Source organism: Mobula birostris, chromosome 18 (assembly GCF_030028105.1).
Source record: "Mobula birostris isolate sMobBir1 chromosome 18, sMobBir1.hap1, whole genome shotgun sequence".
Lineage (NCBI taxonomy): Eukaryota > Metazoa > Chordata > Chondrichthyes > Myliobatiformes > Myliobatidae > Mobula > Mobula birostris.
This window is the reverse complement of record NC_092387.1, coordinates 66,091,642-66,109,430: the sequence shown is the minus strand read 5'-3', so window position 1 is coordinate 66,109,430 and position 17,789 is coordinate 66,091,642. Positions and strand designations below refer to the sequence as shown.

Genomic DNA, 17,789 nt, shown 5'->3' with positions numbered 1-17,789 from the left:
GTATACAGACCATTGTGCTATTTGGCCATTTTCTACATTGCAATTTGCCTTTAGCATATGGGAAGAGGAAAAATCACAGGGACATTGGAGAGAACAGAGAGAAAAATGAGATTAAGTTAGGATTAGACAAAGTGGCTCATTGGGCCAAAGGGCTTGTTTTTGTGCTAAGTTCAAATTTGGTTTTTCCAAGTATTATGAAATATTGAAGCTGGCTGAGTAGGTTTGACTAGCTCATGGTTTGCAGGTGAAACAAACTGGGAAGAGTGCCAAGAGCCACATGTAGAATTCTGTGCAGAGATTTTAATGGACTGCATCGAATTCCAGCAGATAACATGAAAACTGCAGCATTTAATGCTCTGGGTCTTGGAAACAAAGCTCGGGTTAGGGCCATGACAACGTTCGGCAAAAGACAACATGAAGTCAAGCTTTCACAGAGCAGTAACAAATACCTGCCCTTAAACAAAAGCAAGTAATTTGGTTTATGAGCTTACAGCCACAGGAATAATATGTTTAATGATGCTATCTTATTTATGGTTACAAAGATTTCCAGTAGCCCTAAAGTGAACAATTTGCTCCTGAACACAACCACTGCTAATTTCGTTATGCTGCACCCACCAGAATCACTTTATTATCAGTGTGAAACATACTAAAATTGACTGTGGTTCAGTCTCAAACATAAAACAGAGAACAATACCATAACAGGCAACACAATAGCAACCAAAAATTTACAAGACAATAGTGCAAATAGCCATAAGCAATCAACAATTAGCAGAACAGTCACATGCACAAACATCAATAATCAAACTTTAATAAATATGAGGAAATGAACAGACTTAATATTTATCCACAGAACAAGGAGAGCAGGGAAGGCCATGGATCTTCTGCATCTTTGCCACAAGAGACTTACGACTTGGCTTAAAGGCAGTATTGTCAACATTGCAGTTCGGTGCATTGAGGTAGTACAAGGGAAAACAACAACAGAATGCAGAATAAAGTAGTACAGTTACAGAGAAAGTGCAATGCAGATAGACAATAAAGTGAAAGGTTATAACAAGGTAATTGTGAGGTCAGGAGTCCATCGTATCATACTAGGGGGACCGTTCAATAGTCTTAATAGTAGGGGTAGAAGCTGTCATTGATCCTGGTGGTACAAGCTTTCAGACTTTTGTATCTTCTGCCTGATGGGAGAGGGGAGAAGAGAGAATGTCCGGGGAGGGTGGGGTCCTTGGTTATGCTGGCAGCTTTCCTGAGGCACCGAGAAGTGCAGACAGTGTCCATGGGGTGGGGGGGGGGGGGGGAGGTTGTTTTCAATGACTTGTTGAGCTCTGTCTACAACTCTCTGCTGTTTGTGGTCGGGGCAGTGCAGTTGCCATACAAGCCATGGTGCATTCAGCTAGGATGCTTTAATTAAACAGACACTGGGAGATCTTCAGTCCACAGTCTCAAACTGTAAAATATCTGATTCCCAAATGGAAAAATACAAACTTAAGTCCCAAAGGAAAGCTTCCACCCCACGTAAAAAGTGTTTTTCTGTCAGGGAGCCTGCCCAATAAGCAAGATTCAAAGACTCATACGGTGATGGTCGCTGGTCATGGGCTCTGCCAGAAACAATTAAGCACTTTTGATGTGCAGTCAATATTGTAAGAGATGTGACAGACAATTTCTACACAGAGAATCCTCAAAGAACAGCGACAAACAGGCTTTCCTCTTTAGTGTTGCAGACTGAGTTAACTATTAGTCCAATAAAACCTCAGGGGAACTCCCCCCCCCCCACTCTCCCACCATGGGATCTTTTGCATCCACCTGACAGAGCAGATGAGGTATCTAGTTAATGTCTCAGAGACCGCATTCCCTCCACAAAGAATTCTAATTAAAGACATAAATTAGGTCACGTGATGGCCTTCTCTGAAGATCGTCATTTTGTCACGATGGGGAGGTTCCTGTGGTCCTGAGATCCCGCGAGCAATGCCGTCTGGTTTAGCCATCTGGGGCTTAGTGCCTGCTGGGGTCACCCCTGGCGACCGCCGGTCAACAGAGGGAGCTTCCAAGTAAACAGTGATCCAAACGAAACCTCAAAGGTGGAGCTGGCAGGAGATGGTGACACATCACAAAGGTAGAGGAAGGCTGCAGCAGTGAGGTGTCCCCAGTCATTTTTCAAAATAAATTTATTATCAAAGTATATATATGTCACCATAAACTACCCCGAGATTCCCTTTCTTTCAACCATTCACAGTAGATACAAAGAAACACAATAGAACCAATGATAAACTGTGCACAAAGATGGACAAACAACCAGAGTAGCATACGCAGATTGCTGGAGGAACTCAGCAGGTCAGGCAGAGTCTATGGAAATGAATAAGCAATCAATGTTTCAGGCCGAGACCCTTCTTCAGGACTCAGGACTAACAACCAATGTGCAAGGCAACAAATCATGCAAAGGCAAAAAGAAAATCAAAACAATAACAATAAATAAGTATCAAATAATATTGAGAAGTGAGTTATAGAGCCCACAGGTTGTGGAATCCGTTTGGTGTTGAACTGAGTGAAGTTATCCACACTCATTCAGAAGCCGAATGTTTAAGGGGTTACAACTGTTCATGAACCTGGTGGTGGGGAACCTCAGGCTCTCCAGGTCAGTAATCATAAACCTGTTTCTGAACCTGGCACTGGTGTAATTGAGCAGCACAGGCTCCTTGGGCCAGAACGGCCTGATACCATGCTGTATCTCTAAAAAGCTAATTGTCTTGGTATTTCTACCTTGGATATGAATTCTGGTAACAATAAACTTGAATGGGCCTGCCCACCTTACACCAGGACAGAAGGCAAGGGAAGAACCAGAGAGGTGGATATGCAGCAGTAGTTATGACAGGCTGGTAGCTTGTGCATTGCACCAGGTTCGCCGCACTGAGCTGAAGAAACAACAAACCCGGGGCGTGCAGACCACTTTGCCTGACCTTGCCTAGCAAGTATTCTGCCAAAACACAGCACTGCAGATGGTGTAAAAAAATTCAAGTGGGGAATTTTAAAAGGTTAACAATGCACACCGGACTTGTAAAGTGGATCTACGCTAATCCTGAAATGGCTTTAGCTACTTGAAAAAAAAAGCTGCGGGGATTACTTCCAGATGCTGAAACACACAGATGCGTTTGCAATATTTTTTTAAAATACTCTTTAAACAAACACTATTACACAAAAGTGCCAGAAGGCAACGCAACGCGCTGCCCTTATAAAGCTGTGATGGACGAGAAGAGTGCCCCCTACCGCCGTATTTCAATATTACCTCTAGATGGGGAATAAAAACACTTGCTCACATAGAAAACGCCAGGAAGTCAGTCCCTGCTTGCATCTCCCAACTCATGCCATCTAGCATTTGACATTAAAGCAGCATTTCCCGAAGAGCAGAGAGAGCGGCTGGAGGGATGAGAGGAGGTGACCAACCGCGCCACTTTAATACAAAGGGCCCATTTCATGAAAAGGCAACATTTCACTGAAAAACATTTGAAATCTAAGCCGTTCTTTCCTTAAAGAGAATGAAAGACAATGACACCTCACTGCAAACGTGGCGCGCACAAGATAGAGCAAAGCCTGCGAATGACATTTACAGCTTGTGGCCCGGCTGAACAAAATAGCCGGGAAGACAGGACTAAAAATAGCCGGCTGTGTCGCAGCAAGTGCGTGATTTAGATGTGGACAGTGTGATTCATCACCTGAGGCCGAAAGATTGGAGGATAAGAAAGAGGCACGCTGCATGTCTTTCGTTAATTTATTACACTGCAAAATGCAACGCTGTAACTCGGGGCTTTTTCGCAAATATGTTCTTATTTTTTTTGACAGAGTCACACCAATAATTCATTGACCCCTCCCTGATGTACAACCGACACCTGCATTGCGGCTGAAGTGACCCCCTCCCTCCCAAACAGCCAGAGAATTGATCTCCCCTCTTTCCCCCCTACGCAACCTCATACCCCAAATAAGTGAGGCCACACACATTAAAGAGAAAAATGTCTCTGACCTTTACTTCACAGTCCCACGCATCTTAAAAACCAAAACATTGATCTAAAGGTGTGTCGGGGTCACTTTAATAGTTGATCACTGCTACTCCGGACAATAACCACTTGTCAAGTGGTTGATTTCTGCGCTGCAACGAACTTTTGTTGTTTTTCTTGCAAAGACAGTGACAATTGTGGAAAACGCTGCTTTAAACCGTTTCATCTACTATTTGACTTCAATTTAGCCGCTCACCAACACAAAATTGTGACTGTTGTCTACCCCTCTGGCCTGGGCAATGGTTAAACTTGCAATGCGCGGATTTCTTTTGGAAGACGTTACCAGCAAACATATAGGGCTCGGTATACAGGACTCAGTTTGTGCCGACTGCAATCCCAAGTACAACTGTACCATTTAAAAAGTGACATGCACCATACAAGTAGCAAAGCAAGTATTTATTGGTTTGAAACCACAGTGTATAAAGTTGAAACTGCAATACGATTCTGGCATAACTAATCCATCTGACAGTAAATATGTACCTAGTTCCGGTCACCATTGATTCCTGCGGGCTCTGTAAATTATTTAAAGGAGGTTTTGTTAGCTCAGGCGCTGGATTTTCTTTTGTCTGTCCGGAGGTTTGGGCTTATTCCGGAAACCACAGTGCAAAACAAACCCCCAATGTGTTTAACGCCACAATTAGGTGCATGTCGGTGCTCGGAAGCACCTACCCTCACGCCAACAGCAGGTTCTCTCCTCCCAACACACACACAAACTGGTGCGGGGAACCTTGTTATCCCTAAACTAATCCCAATTCCACTCCTCCAGTTCTAACGAAACAAATCCAGCTACTCGACCCATATAATATATATATATATAATATACATACATACACACACACACGCACCAAAGGGCTTTCCATTACGAGACATCTTTCCTATACAAAGTTTTACAATCGCTGGTATAACTGTGGACACCGCATCAATAACTCGTCCAGACATAATTTAACACCGGGCAGACGAAACCTATAACCCAACATAATGCAAACTATTGCACACAGCACTGAACATTAAAATAATATTCACACTTCAATTAAAATATAAGGCAGAAGCGTCGCTTCAAAGGCTGGACAGATACATTTGAGGTCTCTCTCGTGTCAGGCGCCTGTCTGCCATCACCCTTTATTATAATAAGGTTGTTTTTAAAGAGATTGTTCCCCCCAACTCCTCTGCAGCATTGACCCCCAGTCATTATCACATGCCCCCATTCTGCAGTCCATAGAAACCTCCAACCGCTCCACCTTCTTGCCCCCTCCTCATCCTACCCTTCCCCACGCCCTCAACACACCGGGGGCACTCACCTCTGGCGGACAGCTTCTTGGTGTTAATGATCTTCGCGGCATACTCTTGCCCTGTGGATAATTTCACACATCTGCGAACAACGGAAAATGCCCCCCTAGGAGAGAGAAAGAGAGAGAGAGAGAGAAACAAACATAGGATTGTAGTGCAGAAAGACAGGGGAAGGGTGTGGGGCGACTGAAATGCAAAAGAACCGGGGCGATTATTTGAAGGAAGGGCAAGGAAGGCATACTTTCCAAGCTCTTCGCATAACTGGTACTCCTCGCTGAACCTGGTACACGTTGCGGTAGTGGCCATGTTGAAATGGAAAACCTGGAAATGGGTTGGCGTGCACTCGCCTGTCAGTAGCAGGAGAGGACAAATGTAGCGCCGCTAACGCGAGATTACGAGAGAGAGAGGGAAGAGCTCTCAGCTCAGGACGTGAGCGGATCTCAGCGGCGACAGCGTTGCTTTGACACTATCTGCAAACTTACTTTCCACCCTGAACACTGTTTCTATTAAAAAAAATCTTTGCACCAAGACAAGTTTATATTTAGAGTAATAAATAAGTTCACGTAGTTCTATTGCTTCGGTTTAAGTTTTCTGCAAATACTCTGGCAGTGGTTAACAAGCGTGCATTTGAGACACCTATCACATGTTTTAAAGGAATGACCGAAGACTACTGTGTTATTGAACAGTTTCGACACGACTGAGGATAAGTTGCATTTCCCCTATTTTTTTTTTGCATTGGACGGGAGGCAACAGACTGAAAAAAAAAGAGGAAATGTCACGGTTGAGTCTGAGCTGGCACTTGGGTGGGGAAGGAGAGTAAGTGGATACCTTGCAAGGAACCAGTGTTTCTGAGTGATTAACACACACAACATGCCGGAGGAACTCAGCAGGTCTGGCAGCATTGATGTCGAGATCCTTCATCACGACTGGAAAGGAAGGGGGTCGGCGTGGGTGGGGGGGAAACAAAGAGGCAACGTCCATCTTTACACTGGTAACTCAACCAGTTGGATCTGGACTCGTGAAGTCAGGTTCAAGTGACTGCTGCTGGTGAAACTATCCCTGATTCGATTGAAGTCGCCTGTGACTTACTTACCTTCCCTGAGTTCTGCAGGTCCCGATAGGGCTGAAGATCCCTGTGCATATCGGAGGCAGCTTTACTGCCACTGACATATGTGGTGAGATCTGTTGTTTTCCAGTGCAATACATAAAAATATACTATAAATTACAATAAGGAAAACAAAGTGCTATACAAGAGAGATTGATTTTAGATTGGGTAAAAGGTTGGCACAACATTGTGGGCTGAAGGGCCTATACTGTGATGTAATGATCTAGGAACATTTTGGGGCCACTGTAGCCTAGTGGTTAGCACAACGCTATTACAGCTCAAAGCATCGGAGTTATAAGAACGTAGGAAACAGGAGCAGGAGTCGACCATCTGGCCCATCGAGTCTGTCTGCCATTCAATAAGATCATGACTGATCTGGCCATGGACTCATCTCCACCTACCTGCCTTTTCCCCACAACCCGTAATTCCCCGTCTATGCAAAAATCTATCCAACCTTGTCTTAAATATATTTACTGAGGTAGCCTCCACTGCTTCATTGGGCAGAGAATTCCACAGATTCACTGCCCTCTGGGAAAAGCAGTTGCTCCTCATCTCCGTCCTAAATCTACTCCCCAGAACCTTAATGCTATATCCCCTAGCTCTAGTCTCACCTACCAGTGGAAACAACTTTCCAGCCTCTATCTTATCTATTCCTTTCATAATTTTATATGTTTCTGTAAGATCTCCTCTCATTCTTCTGAATTCCAGCGAATACAGTCCCAGGTGATTCAATCTCTCTTCATAGTCTAACCCCCTCATCTCTGGAATCAACCTGGTGAACCTCCTCTGCACTGCCTCCAAAGCCGGTATATCCTTCCTCAAGTAAAGAGACCAGAACTGCACACAGCAATCCAGGTGCAGCCTCCCCAGAATCCTGTACAGTGGCAGCATAACCTCCCTGCTCTTAAATTCAATCCCCCTAGCCATGAAGGTCAACATCCCATCTTGATAGCTTGCTGCCCCCGCAAACCAACCTTTTGTGATTCATGCACAAGCACTCCCGTCCTTCTGCACAGCAGCATGCTGCAATTTTTTTACCATTTAAATATAAATCAGCTCTTCCATTTTTCCTTCCCAAGTGGATGATCTCGCATTTACCAACATTGCCCACTCACTTAACCTATCTATATCTCTCTGCAGACTCTCCATATCTGCGACACAATTTGCTTTTCCACTCAATTTAGTATCATCAGCAAACTTAGATACACTACACTCAATCCCCTCTTCCAGATCGTTAATGTATATTGCGAACAGTTTTGGGTCCAGCACCGACCCCTGCGGCACACCACTCACCACTGATTGCCAACCAGAGTAACACCCATGTATCCCAACTCTCTGCTTTCTATTGGTTAACCAATCCTCTATCCATGCTAATACATCACCCCCAACTCTATGCATCTTTATCTTATGGATAAGTCTTAGGTGGAGTTTGGAGTTCAATTCTGGCATCCTCTGTAAGGAGTTCATATATTCTCCCCGGAGAATGTGTGGCTTTTCTCCAGGTGCTCTGGCATCCTCCCACAGTCCAAAGACGTACCGGGCAGGTTAATTGGTCATTGTAAATTGGCCCGTGATTAGGTTAGGGTTAAATTAGGGTTGTTGGGGTTCCTGGGGCAGCACAGCTCGAAGGGCCAGACGAGCTTACTCCATGCTGTATCTCTAAATAAAATAAAATAAATGAAGATGAGATATATATACATGTTTGAGTGGCAGCAACACAATGCATAAAAGCATTCCTGTATCGTCAAGAGGTTCAGTTGTTGTTCAGACCAAACATTAGAATGGTTAAAAAATGCGATCTAAGTGACATTGATTGTGGAATGATTGTAGGTGCCAGATAGGGTGGTTTGAGTATCTCAGAAACTGCTGATCTCCTGGGAGCTTAGACTCAAGAGGCATGATGCCTGATGCAGAAAAACTAAGAAGCCCCTAGAAAAATACAGAATATTCTATAATTACAGGAAATTTCACATTAAAAATTACACCTATAGAGCTGATAGCGTTTGAATAGGGTTAAGTAGTTTCCCAGAAGTTACCCCTGTCAAAGCCCAGGGATTGGCTTGAGTTACAGAACTGATGTGGCACTTTTTTAAGAAGGTTCTTGGAATATTGTGTTCAGTTCAGGCCAACTCATCCCTTTATAACTGAGATTAGGAAGAGTTTTTTTAGCTAGCGGGTCGTGAATCTGTGAAATTTGTTGCCACAGGTGGCTGTGGAAGGCAAGTCATTGGAATATTTAAGTGGAGGTAGAAAGGTTCTTGATTAGTAAGAGTGTCAAAGGTCACAGGGATAAGGCAGAAGAGGGAATATCAACGAAGAGACACTGTGATTCTTCACAAACAAGAGAAAATCTGCAGATGCTGGAAATTCAAGCAACACACACAAAATGCTGGAGAAACTCAGAAGGCCAGACAGCATCTATGGAAAAGAGTACAGTTGACATTACCGGAAGTGACCCCCGCCCTCCTTCACCATTCCCCATCCCCTCTTCCCTCTCTCACCTTATCTCCTTGCCCACCCATCACCTCCCACTGATGCTCCTCCCCCTTTTCTTTCTTCCATGGCCTTCCGTCCTATTCTATCAGACCACCCCACCCCCACCCCCACTTCTCCAGCCCTGATTCTCTTTCACCAATCAACTTCCCAGCTCTTTATTTCATCAACACACAAAATAATCTGCAGATGCTGGGGTCAAAGCAACACTCACAACACGCTGGAGGAACTCAGCAGGTCAGGCAGCATCCGTGGAAAAGATCAGTCAACGTTTCGGGCCGGAACTCTCCCCCTTCAGGTTTCACCCATCACCTTCTGTTTCTCCCTCCCCTCCTCCCACCTTTTAAATCTACTCCACAGCTTTTTTTCCAGTCCTGCCAAAGGGTTTCAGCCCGAAACATTGACTGTGCTCTTTTCTATAGATGTTGCCTGGCCTGCTGAGTTCCTCCAGCATTTTGTGTGTGTTAGTGTGATGCTTCATTCATGTTTAAGGCGAGTATTTGATCACCTTCAGCATATATTGTAAAAGTTAGTAACTTTCACTGATTGTCCAGCTGTGTAGTGGGTTATATCTGTGCCATTCGAATTGACCGTGGTGGTGCAATTCTACACTGTTATCATAGGGAGCATCCTCACATCAGACATTACTGTCTGGTCTGGTGCAGCATCCTCTCACAGTATATGAAAACTACAGTGAACTGTCAGGTCAGCAGAAAAGATCATTGGCTGCAGTCAACCCTCACTCCGGGACTTGTCTGTGTCCAGGACAACAGACGCAGACAGAAAAAAACGATTGCAGACTCAACCCACCCAGCAAACTGCATTTTCCAAAGTCTCCCTTCTGGAAAGCATGTCATCTTAAAAATGTCTTCCCTCAGGCAGTTAAGCTGATCAACCACTCCAGTTTGCCCCTACCCCTCTCTATCTATTACCCTGTCACTGGATTGTAAACACTTTAAAACATTATTTACAATGCTGTTTACATTGTAAATACATGCTGCTATTTATGTATTTATGCACATTTTATTCCATATTTGTACTTTAACTTTGAAATTTTTTTTACATAATTCTTTATTTTGTGAAATCTAAATGTGTTGTTTTTTGTTTCCTGTCTCGTCAACATACCACAGCAAATTCCTATTAGTCACAGAGTCCTAGAAAAATACAGTGCAGAAGCAGGCCATTCAGCCCATCTAGTCTGTGCCAAAACATTTAAACAGCCTACTCCCATCAACCATAGTTCTACCATCTTTGTACCTATTCAAACTTCTCTTAAACATTGAAGCCAGGTAAAGAACTGGAGAGGAAAGAATCTGTTAGGAGAGGAGAATGGATCATGTACAGTAATTGGGTGGGTGGGACTACAACTAGAGCTCATGGGTGAGGGTGAAGGTGAAAAGTTTAAGGGCAACATGAGGGAAAACATCTTCACTTAGAGGGTTGTGACAATGTGGAATGAGCTGCCAGTGCAAATGAACTCCATGGTAGGGGTATAGAGGGCTATGGTCCCCCTGTAGGTTGATGGCACTAGGCAGTTTAAATGGTTCAGCAAAGACTAGATGGGCCAAAGGGCCTCTTCTGTGTTGTACTTTTCTATGACTCTATGGGCTCTAATGAGGTTGAGAGGGATAATAAATCAGCTATGATCGAATGGCGGAGCAGATGTGATGGACCAAATGACCTAATTCGGCTCCTATGTTTTATGGTATTATGGAAATCTGTCTTCCAGCTTGATAACTGATGACCCACAACAGTGTGGTGATAACTCCCCTCCAAAATGGCTTGGTATTTCATTCTTCTCCAAGATTCGTCACCTCATCATAGTGGAGCGGCTTGTGACTTCCTGAGATAGACATCATCTGGAATTTAGCTCCTGGTACAGTTATCCATGGCCGTAAGGGCAAGGGGGAGGTTCTAGACAACCAACATCTCAACGTGGAGCTAGTGGAAGATGATGGTAGAGCACAACAGCAGTGAAGGTGGAGCAAGGCTGCAGCAATGAAGTTTTGCACTCCATGCCACAAGACCCTGACCCCGATCTGTCAATGACAGTGTGGGGGTTACCCTCGATAAACCAAGTCACACACAGGCATTCTCCATTAAGGGGTCCCATAGCCATCAGCAAGTGGCAAAGGAGGCAGGGTTATGAGGGCTGGAAGCCCTTAGTCCCACACTGCACCAGAATGTGAGGATCCTGGATAGACCTCTGCAGCACCTGAAGAATCACCAATAGACAATCTCTTAAGAGAACATCATACCTGACTCAACTGATTGCACTAAACTATTCAAGTTTAAGGTGAAATTTAATTGTCATTCAACAATACACGTGCATACAGCTGAACGAAACAGGTTCCTCCGGGGTCAAGGTGCAAAACACAGTACATGGAGCCACACACAGCACATTTAGTTACGACCCAGCAGTAGTCACATAAAGTAATATTTGCACAACTCCATAAGTGGCATGGCCTGTCGATTGATGGTGCGTAGGACGTTGTTCCGGAGCCACGTTTCTGCAAGAACAAACACAGTAGTTCCTGATCTCACACTGGATAAGCTGCAGACAAACACCATCCAGCTTGTCTTCCAGGGAGCCCAGACTGGAGAGCAGCACCACCCGAAGAGCCAACCTACAGGAGCCAGACCCCAACCTGGTATAGATTTCAGCATGCCCGCCGCACTTCTTCTCCAAGAGGTCCACAACCTTGTCATGTTTTTGAGGCTTGTGTGCATCAATGAACTGGAGAGCTAGGCTGGTAGGAGTCAGGGCTTCATGCTTTGGCTCTTGGGAGGGTCATCCATGCCAAACAGGTCAAAGGGTAGAGGCCAGACTAAGAGTGATCCATTGGTCCTCCAAGTTTTGGGGTTCAGCTCAGGGCTAACAACCCTGACTGGTAAAACAAAATTGTTACAGAAACAGCAATGAAGCATCCTTCTACATCTGTGTACGGTGGTATTGCTGGGTCTCCACTTGGGACTTGCTTGACTGACAGTAGTGAAAACCAACAGGAAGCTCTTGCCTTATGAAAACAGGTTAACAGTTTGAGTGAACTCGGCCTTTTCTCCTTGGAGCAATGGAGGACGAGAGGTGACCTGATAGAGGTGTATAAGATGATGAGAGGCATTGATCGTGTGGATAGTCAGAGGCTTTTTCCCAGGGCTGAAATGGTTGCCACAAGAGGACACAAGTTTAAGATGCTGGGAAGTAGGTACAGAGGGGATGTCAGGGTTAAGTTTTTTACTCAGAGATTGGTGAGTGCATGGAATGGGCTGCCGGCGACGGTGGTGGAGGTGGATACGATAGGTTCTTTTAAGAGACTTTTGGGTAGGTACATGGAGCTTAGAAAAATAGAGGGCTATGGGTAAGCCTAGTAATTTCTAAGGTAGGGGCATGTTCGGCACAATTTTGTGGGCTGAAGGGCCTGTATTGTGCTGTAGGTTTTTCTATGTTTCTAAGCTCCTGACATGATGAAGGAAGCCCTGAACACCACGAGATGGAGGACCTACATTACTGCCCTAAATGCCAGCGACATATTGGGCAGTAAGTAAGCCTCAGTTCTGCTCTGGTGCCTCCTCCCCTGGGTGGCTGTAAGAGGCTACACTGTGGCATGATGGCTTGGTTCACGCCACAACCAAGGACATGTAGCTCCCCCAGTATCGTTCACTATCAACCAAATTAACCAAACTTGCAGTATTTTATATTAACGATGTCCGTCAGGATCTTATGATCACCAGAAAAACATTGAAGACACATATTTGCACCATTTGTTGGACCCGAAGAGGCCACTGTGACATACACGCTGCGATCTTACTGGAAAATGCCAGAAGATATTGGAATTCCATTCACACCAGGGGCAATGGGAGAGGGGTGAAAAGCAACTGGGACAGTCAGAAATAACTGCATCTTCTGAATGAATATTGTTGCAGAATAAAGGTTAGATGCAAGGTTTGTTTTTAAGTTGGTTAAGTATCTTTAGGCAGTCTATTCATGAGGTGCCTGGTTGGAAGCCGCTTTTCTCGATGAAAATGTGACACATCCTACAGCACATACATTACCTCAAGCTCATTGGCAGAAGGACAAGCTTTTAAAAACCATTTTGTTTAAAAAAAAATAAACTCACTCTCTGTGTATAATTGGTATCAGAGTGTACCTTTTATAGTATTGAATGCCACTAATTACCAGTTATTAGCTCAAAGAAAGTCTAAAATAATGAAAAGGCACTCTGGAGCAATGTATCACAACATCAGGACTCAGTGTGGAATAAGAGTTAATTGATATAGAATTGCATAAAGTTTACAGGACAAATGCAGGCCATTTGACCAACGGGTCTCTGCCAGACTTTATCCTCCACACTGGCCTCTTCCTCATCCTTTCTATGTTCAAATTTCAAAGTAAGTATATTATCAAAATACATACATGCTACCATATACAACCCTGAGGTTCAATTTCTTGCAAGCATTCACAGTAGAACAAAGAAATAACATAGAATCAATGAAAACGTTCACACACAGACTGAAAAACAGCCAATATGCAAAAGAAGACAGACGGTGCAAATACAAATAGTAACAATAAGTGAAATCACACCTTACTATAAATATAAGCCTGATCCAGTTTTAGAGTCAGAATACCACAAATTATATTATGACCGATCAGTTATTACAGATAGGACAATCCATAATAACCTTCTGGAAAAAATAATACCAGATAAACAAGCAAGTAAAACTTACTTCATACAGTACCTCTAAAAAGTATTCACATCCCTTGGAAGTTTCCATGTTTTATTGTTTTACAACATTGAATCACAATGGATTTAATTTGTTTTTTTTTGACTCTGATCAATAGAAAAAAAACTTTCCTGCCAAAGTGAAAACAGATCTCTGCAAAGTGATCTAAATTAATTACAAATAGAAAACAAAAAATAATTGATTGCATAAGGATTCATCTCCTTTAAAATGGCACACCAAATCTTCACTGTTGCAGCCAATTAGTTTTAGAAGTCACAAAGTTAGTTAAGGTGTCCTAGCTATATATAAACCTGTGTGCTGTTAAAGTGCTTCAATTGATTGTAGTAAAAGTACACCTGTATCTGGAAGGTCCAACTGCTGGTGAGTCAGTATCCTGGCAAAAACTACACCATGAAGACAAAAGAACACTCTAAGCAACTCTGTAAAAAGGTTATTGAAAAGCACAAGTCAGGAGATGGTGGATACAAGAACATTTCCAAGTCACTGACTATCCCTTGGAGTACAATTAAGTCAATCATCAAGAAATAGAAAGAATATGACAGCTGTAAATCTGCCTTGAGCAGGCAATCCTCAAAAACTGCAAGAAGGGGACCAGTGAGCGAGGCCACCAAGAGACCTACAACAACTCTGGAGGAGTTACAAGCTTCAGTGGCTGAGATGGGAGAGACTGTGCATACAACAACTGTTGCCCAGGTGCTTCACCAGTCACAGCTTTATGGGAGAGTGGCAAAGAGAAAGCCACTGTTGAAAAAAAAAGCTCACATGAAATATCAGTTAGAGTTTGCCAGAAGGCATGTGGAAGACTCTGAAGTCAGCTGGATGAAGGTTCTATGGTCTGATGAAACCAAAATTGAGCTTTTTGGCCATCAGAGTAAATGCTATGTTTGGTTTAAGCCAAACACCACGCATCATCAAAAACACACCATCCCTACCGAGAATCATGGTGGTGGCTGCAGGAAGCCATGGAAGGCTTGTGAAGGTAGAGGGTAAAATGAATGTAACAAAATACAGGGAAATCCTGGAGGAAAGCCTGATGCAGTCTGCAAGAGAACTGGGACTCGGGAGAAGATTTGTTTTTCAGCAAGACGATGACCCCAAGCATAAAGCCAAAGCCACATAGGAATAGCTTAAAAACAACAAAGTTAATGACCTGAAGTGGCCAAATCATGGTCCAGACCTCAATCTAATTGAGGATTTGTGGCTGGACTTGAAAAGGGCTGTTCACTCATGATCCCCATGCAATCTGACAGACCCTGAGCAGTTTTGTAAAGAAGAATGGGGTACACATTGTCCCAATAGTAATATCTTCAACTGGTGTCATCCCAAAGGCACTACACAATAGCATTAAACAATTAGGGCTACACAGTAATACCTACGTAAATCTTCAGAAAGATACAATGTTAAACACCACTAGAATAGTCCGAAAGTTCCTAGCAATTGACAAATGAGCTGCTTGGCTATGCCCGTACATCAGGTTTTATTTACCAGCTTGAGCTGAGAAAAAATAAAAGTAATAATAAATAAATAAACATACAATACTGAGAACATCAGTTGTAGAATCTGAAAGTAAGACCATAGGTTGTGGAATCAGTTCAGTGTTGAGAGGAGTGAAGTTATCCTTGCTGGTTCAGGAGCATGACAGATGAAGGGTAATAACTGATCCTGAACCTGGTGGCAGTATTGGGAGGAGAGAATGGCCTGGGTGATGGGGGTCCTTGATGATGAATGTTGCTTGCTTGCAGCAGAACTCCTTGTAGATGTGCTCAATGGTGAGGAGGGCTTTTCGTGTGAAGGACTGAGCTTTTGCAGGCTTTTCCATTTTCAACCTGTATCACAGAGTCATGGAGACGACTGCAGAGAAATGGGACCTTCGGCCAACTGGTCCACACTGATCAAGATGCCGATCTAAGCTAGATATTTTTGTCAATCCTGTGTCCATTTTCTTGTAAACATCAACATTATTTACTTAAATTTTATATTATTAGTTCTTTTTGTTTTTGCACAGTTTGTCTTTTGCTCACTGGTTGCTTGTCAGTTTTGTTTCTGTGTAGTTTTTCATTGATTCTATTGTATTTCTTTGTTCTACTATGAATGCCCAAAAGAAAATGAATCTCACGTTAGCATATGTTGACGTATGTACTTGATAATGAATTTACTTTGAACTTTGAGAAACTTACCTATTTACGTACCTGTACAAAATCTTTCAAATGTGGTTAATATACCTACCTCAACCACTTCCTCTAGCAGCTCAGTCCGTAAACTGACCATGGATTCTCCGACTCTAGGGAAAAAGACTGCACATTTATCCTATCTATATCCCTCATCATTTTATACACCTCTGTATGATCACCCCTGTTTCTCCTATGCTCAAATGAAAGAAGTGACAACTGGCTCACCTCCCTCCCTAACTCACTTCCTCCAGTCCCAGCAATATTCTGGTAAATCTCTACTCTTTTCAGCATAAAGGTATAGTATGTTCTCTATAACAAAGTAACCAAAACTGAATGCAAAACTCCAAATAGAGCCTCACCAATGTCTTGTACAACTGCAACATCCCATCTTCTATACTTACTGTTCTGACTGATGAGGGCCAGCATGCCAAAAGCCTTCCTTGCCATCTTGTCTAACTGCAACGCCACTTCCAGGCAATTAACGTTTTCTAGGTCCTGACGAAGGGTCTCGGCCTGAAACGTCGACTGTACCTCTTCCTAGAGGTGCTGCCCAGCCTGCTGCGTTCACCAGCAATTTTAATGTGTGTTGTTTTTTAGGTACATCTGTTTTCCAACACTCAAACCCTAGACATCCTCTCTTCTCCCATCTCACGCTGATTGAGCAGAAGATACAAAAGCCTAAAAAAACACCTATTATTTATTAACCACGAAATTAAAATATTTGGCCACCAGGAAGGCCTGCTTGTGGCGGATGGTGCAGAGGTGCTTGCTGAAGCTGTCCCCCAATTTGTGACGGGTATCACCAATGTAGTGGAGGCTGCATCGGCAGCACCAGACACAATAGACAACCCCAGCAGGTTTGCTGGTGAAGTGTTGCCTCACCTGGAAGGACTGTTTGGGGCCCTGAGTGGAAGTGAGGGAGGAGATGTATAAAGTCTACCTTTATCTTGGTAACATGGTAAATTGTATCTAATCAAATTTATTACTCAGGTTGAAAAACAGAGTGATATTAATGTACCACATATTTTTGACTGTAATATATTGAGATTCAATATATTTTAAAGCTGGTCTAGCTTTGTGTGATTCAGTAGTTTTATTGGCTATGAATAAGTCATTATCTGAAGTATTTTTACACATTTTGTATTGTGGGTTATTTTAATAGCAGAATAAAACGAGGCTGTATTTCAGATTTTATTCAACAGCATACCCACCATATAAAACCAAAATTTTAACATTCTTCGTTCAAATCCTTGCTTAGCCTAATATCTCGCCACCTTTGGTATCCGCTTCATCCCAATAACACCTTGACATACACTCAGTGGCCACTTTATAAGGTACCTCCTCTACCTAATGAAGTGTTACTGAGTATATGTTTGTGGTCTTCTGCTGCTGTAGCCCAACCACTTCAAGTTTCAATGTATTATGCATTCAGAGATGCTCTCCTGCACACCACTGTTGTAAAGCATGGTTATTTGGGTTACTGTCACCTTCCTGTCAGATTCAACCAATCAGGCCATTCTCCTCTGACCTCTCTCATTAACAAGACCACAGATCTGCTGGTTACTGGATGAGTTTTGTTTTTTTGCACCATTCTCTGTAAACTCTAGAGACTGTTGTGTGTGAAAATTCCAGATCAGCAGTTTCTGAGATACTCAAAACACGTCGTCTGGCACCAACAATCACTCTGCAGTTAAAGTCACTTAGATCACATTTCTTCATGATTCTGATGTTTGGTCTGAACAACAAGTGAGCTTCTTGACCATGTCTACATGCTTTTATGCATTGAGTTACTGCCCCATGAATGACTTATTAGATATTTATTATAATGACTGATTAACTATTTATTACTATTTTTCTATTACTATTCTATTACTATTTATTATTTCTATGACTATTACTATTTACTATCTACTACTATTTTTCTGTTACTATTTCTATTACTAT

General features: G+C 43.1%; 1 protein-coding gene across 2 annotated transcripts in view; it reads right to left on the bottom strand.

Moving 5' to 3' along the window:
- camk2g2 (calcium/calmodulin-dependent protein kinase (CaM kinase) II gamma 2) overlaps positions 1-5,936 on the bottom strand; it is a 495,645-nt gene extending 489,709 nt beyond the window's left edge. The window contains exons 1-2 of one of the 2 annotated variants that reach the window (XM_072282861.1): positions 5,575-5,936; positions 5,345-5,439 (exon numbers count right to left, since the gene is read on the bottom strand). In XM_072282861.1, the coding sequence (XP_072138962.1) occupies positions 5,345-5,439; positions 5,575-5,639 (160 nt within the window). In that variant the 5' untranslated portion in view covers positions 5,640-5,936. The remainder of the gene's footprint in view (positions 1-5,344; positions 5,440-5,574) is intronic. The other variant, XM_072282859.1, reaches the window with a different exon arrangement.
- Positions 5,937-17,789: the final 11,853 nt, after the last annotated feature.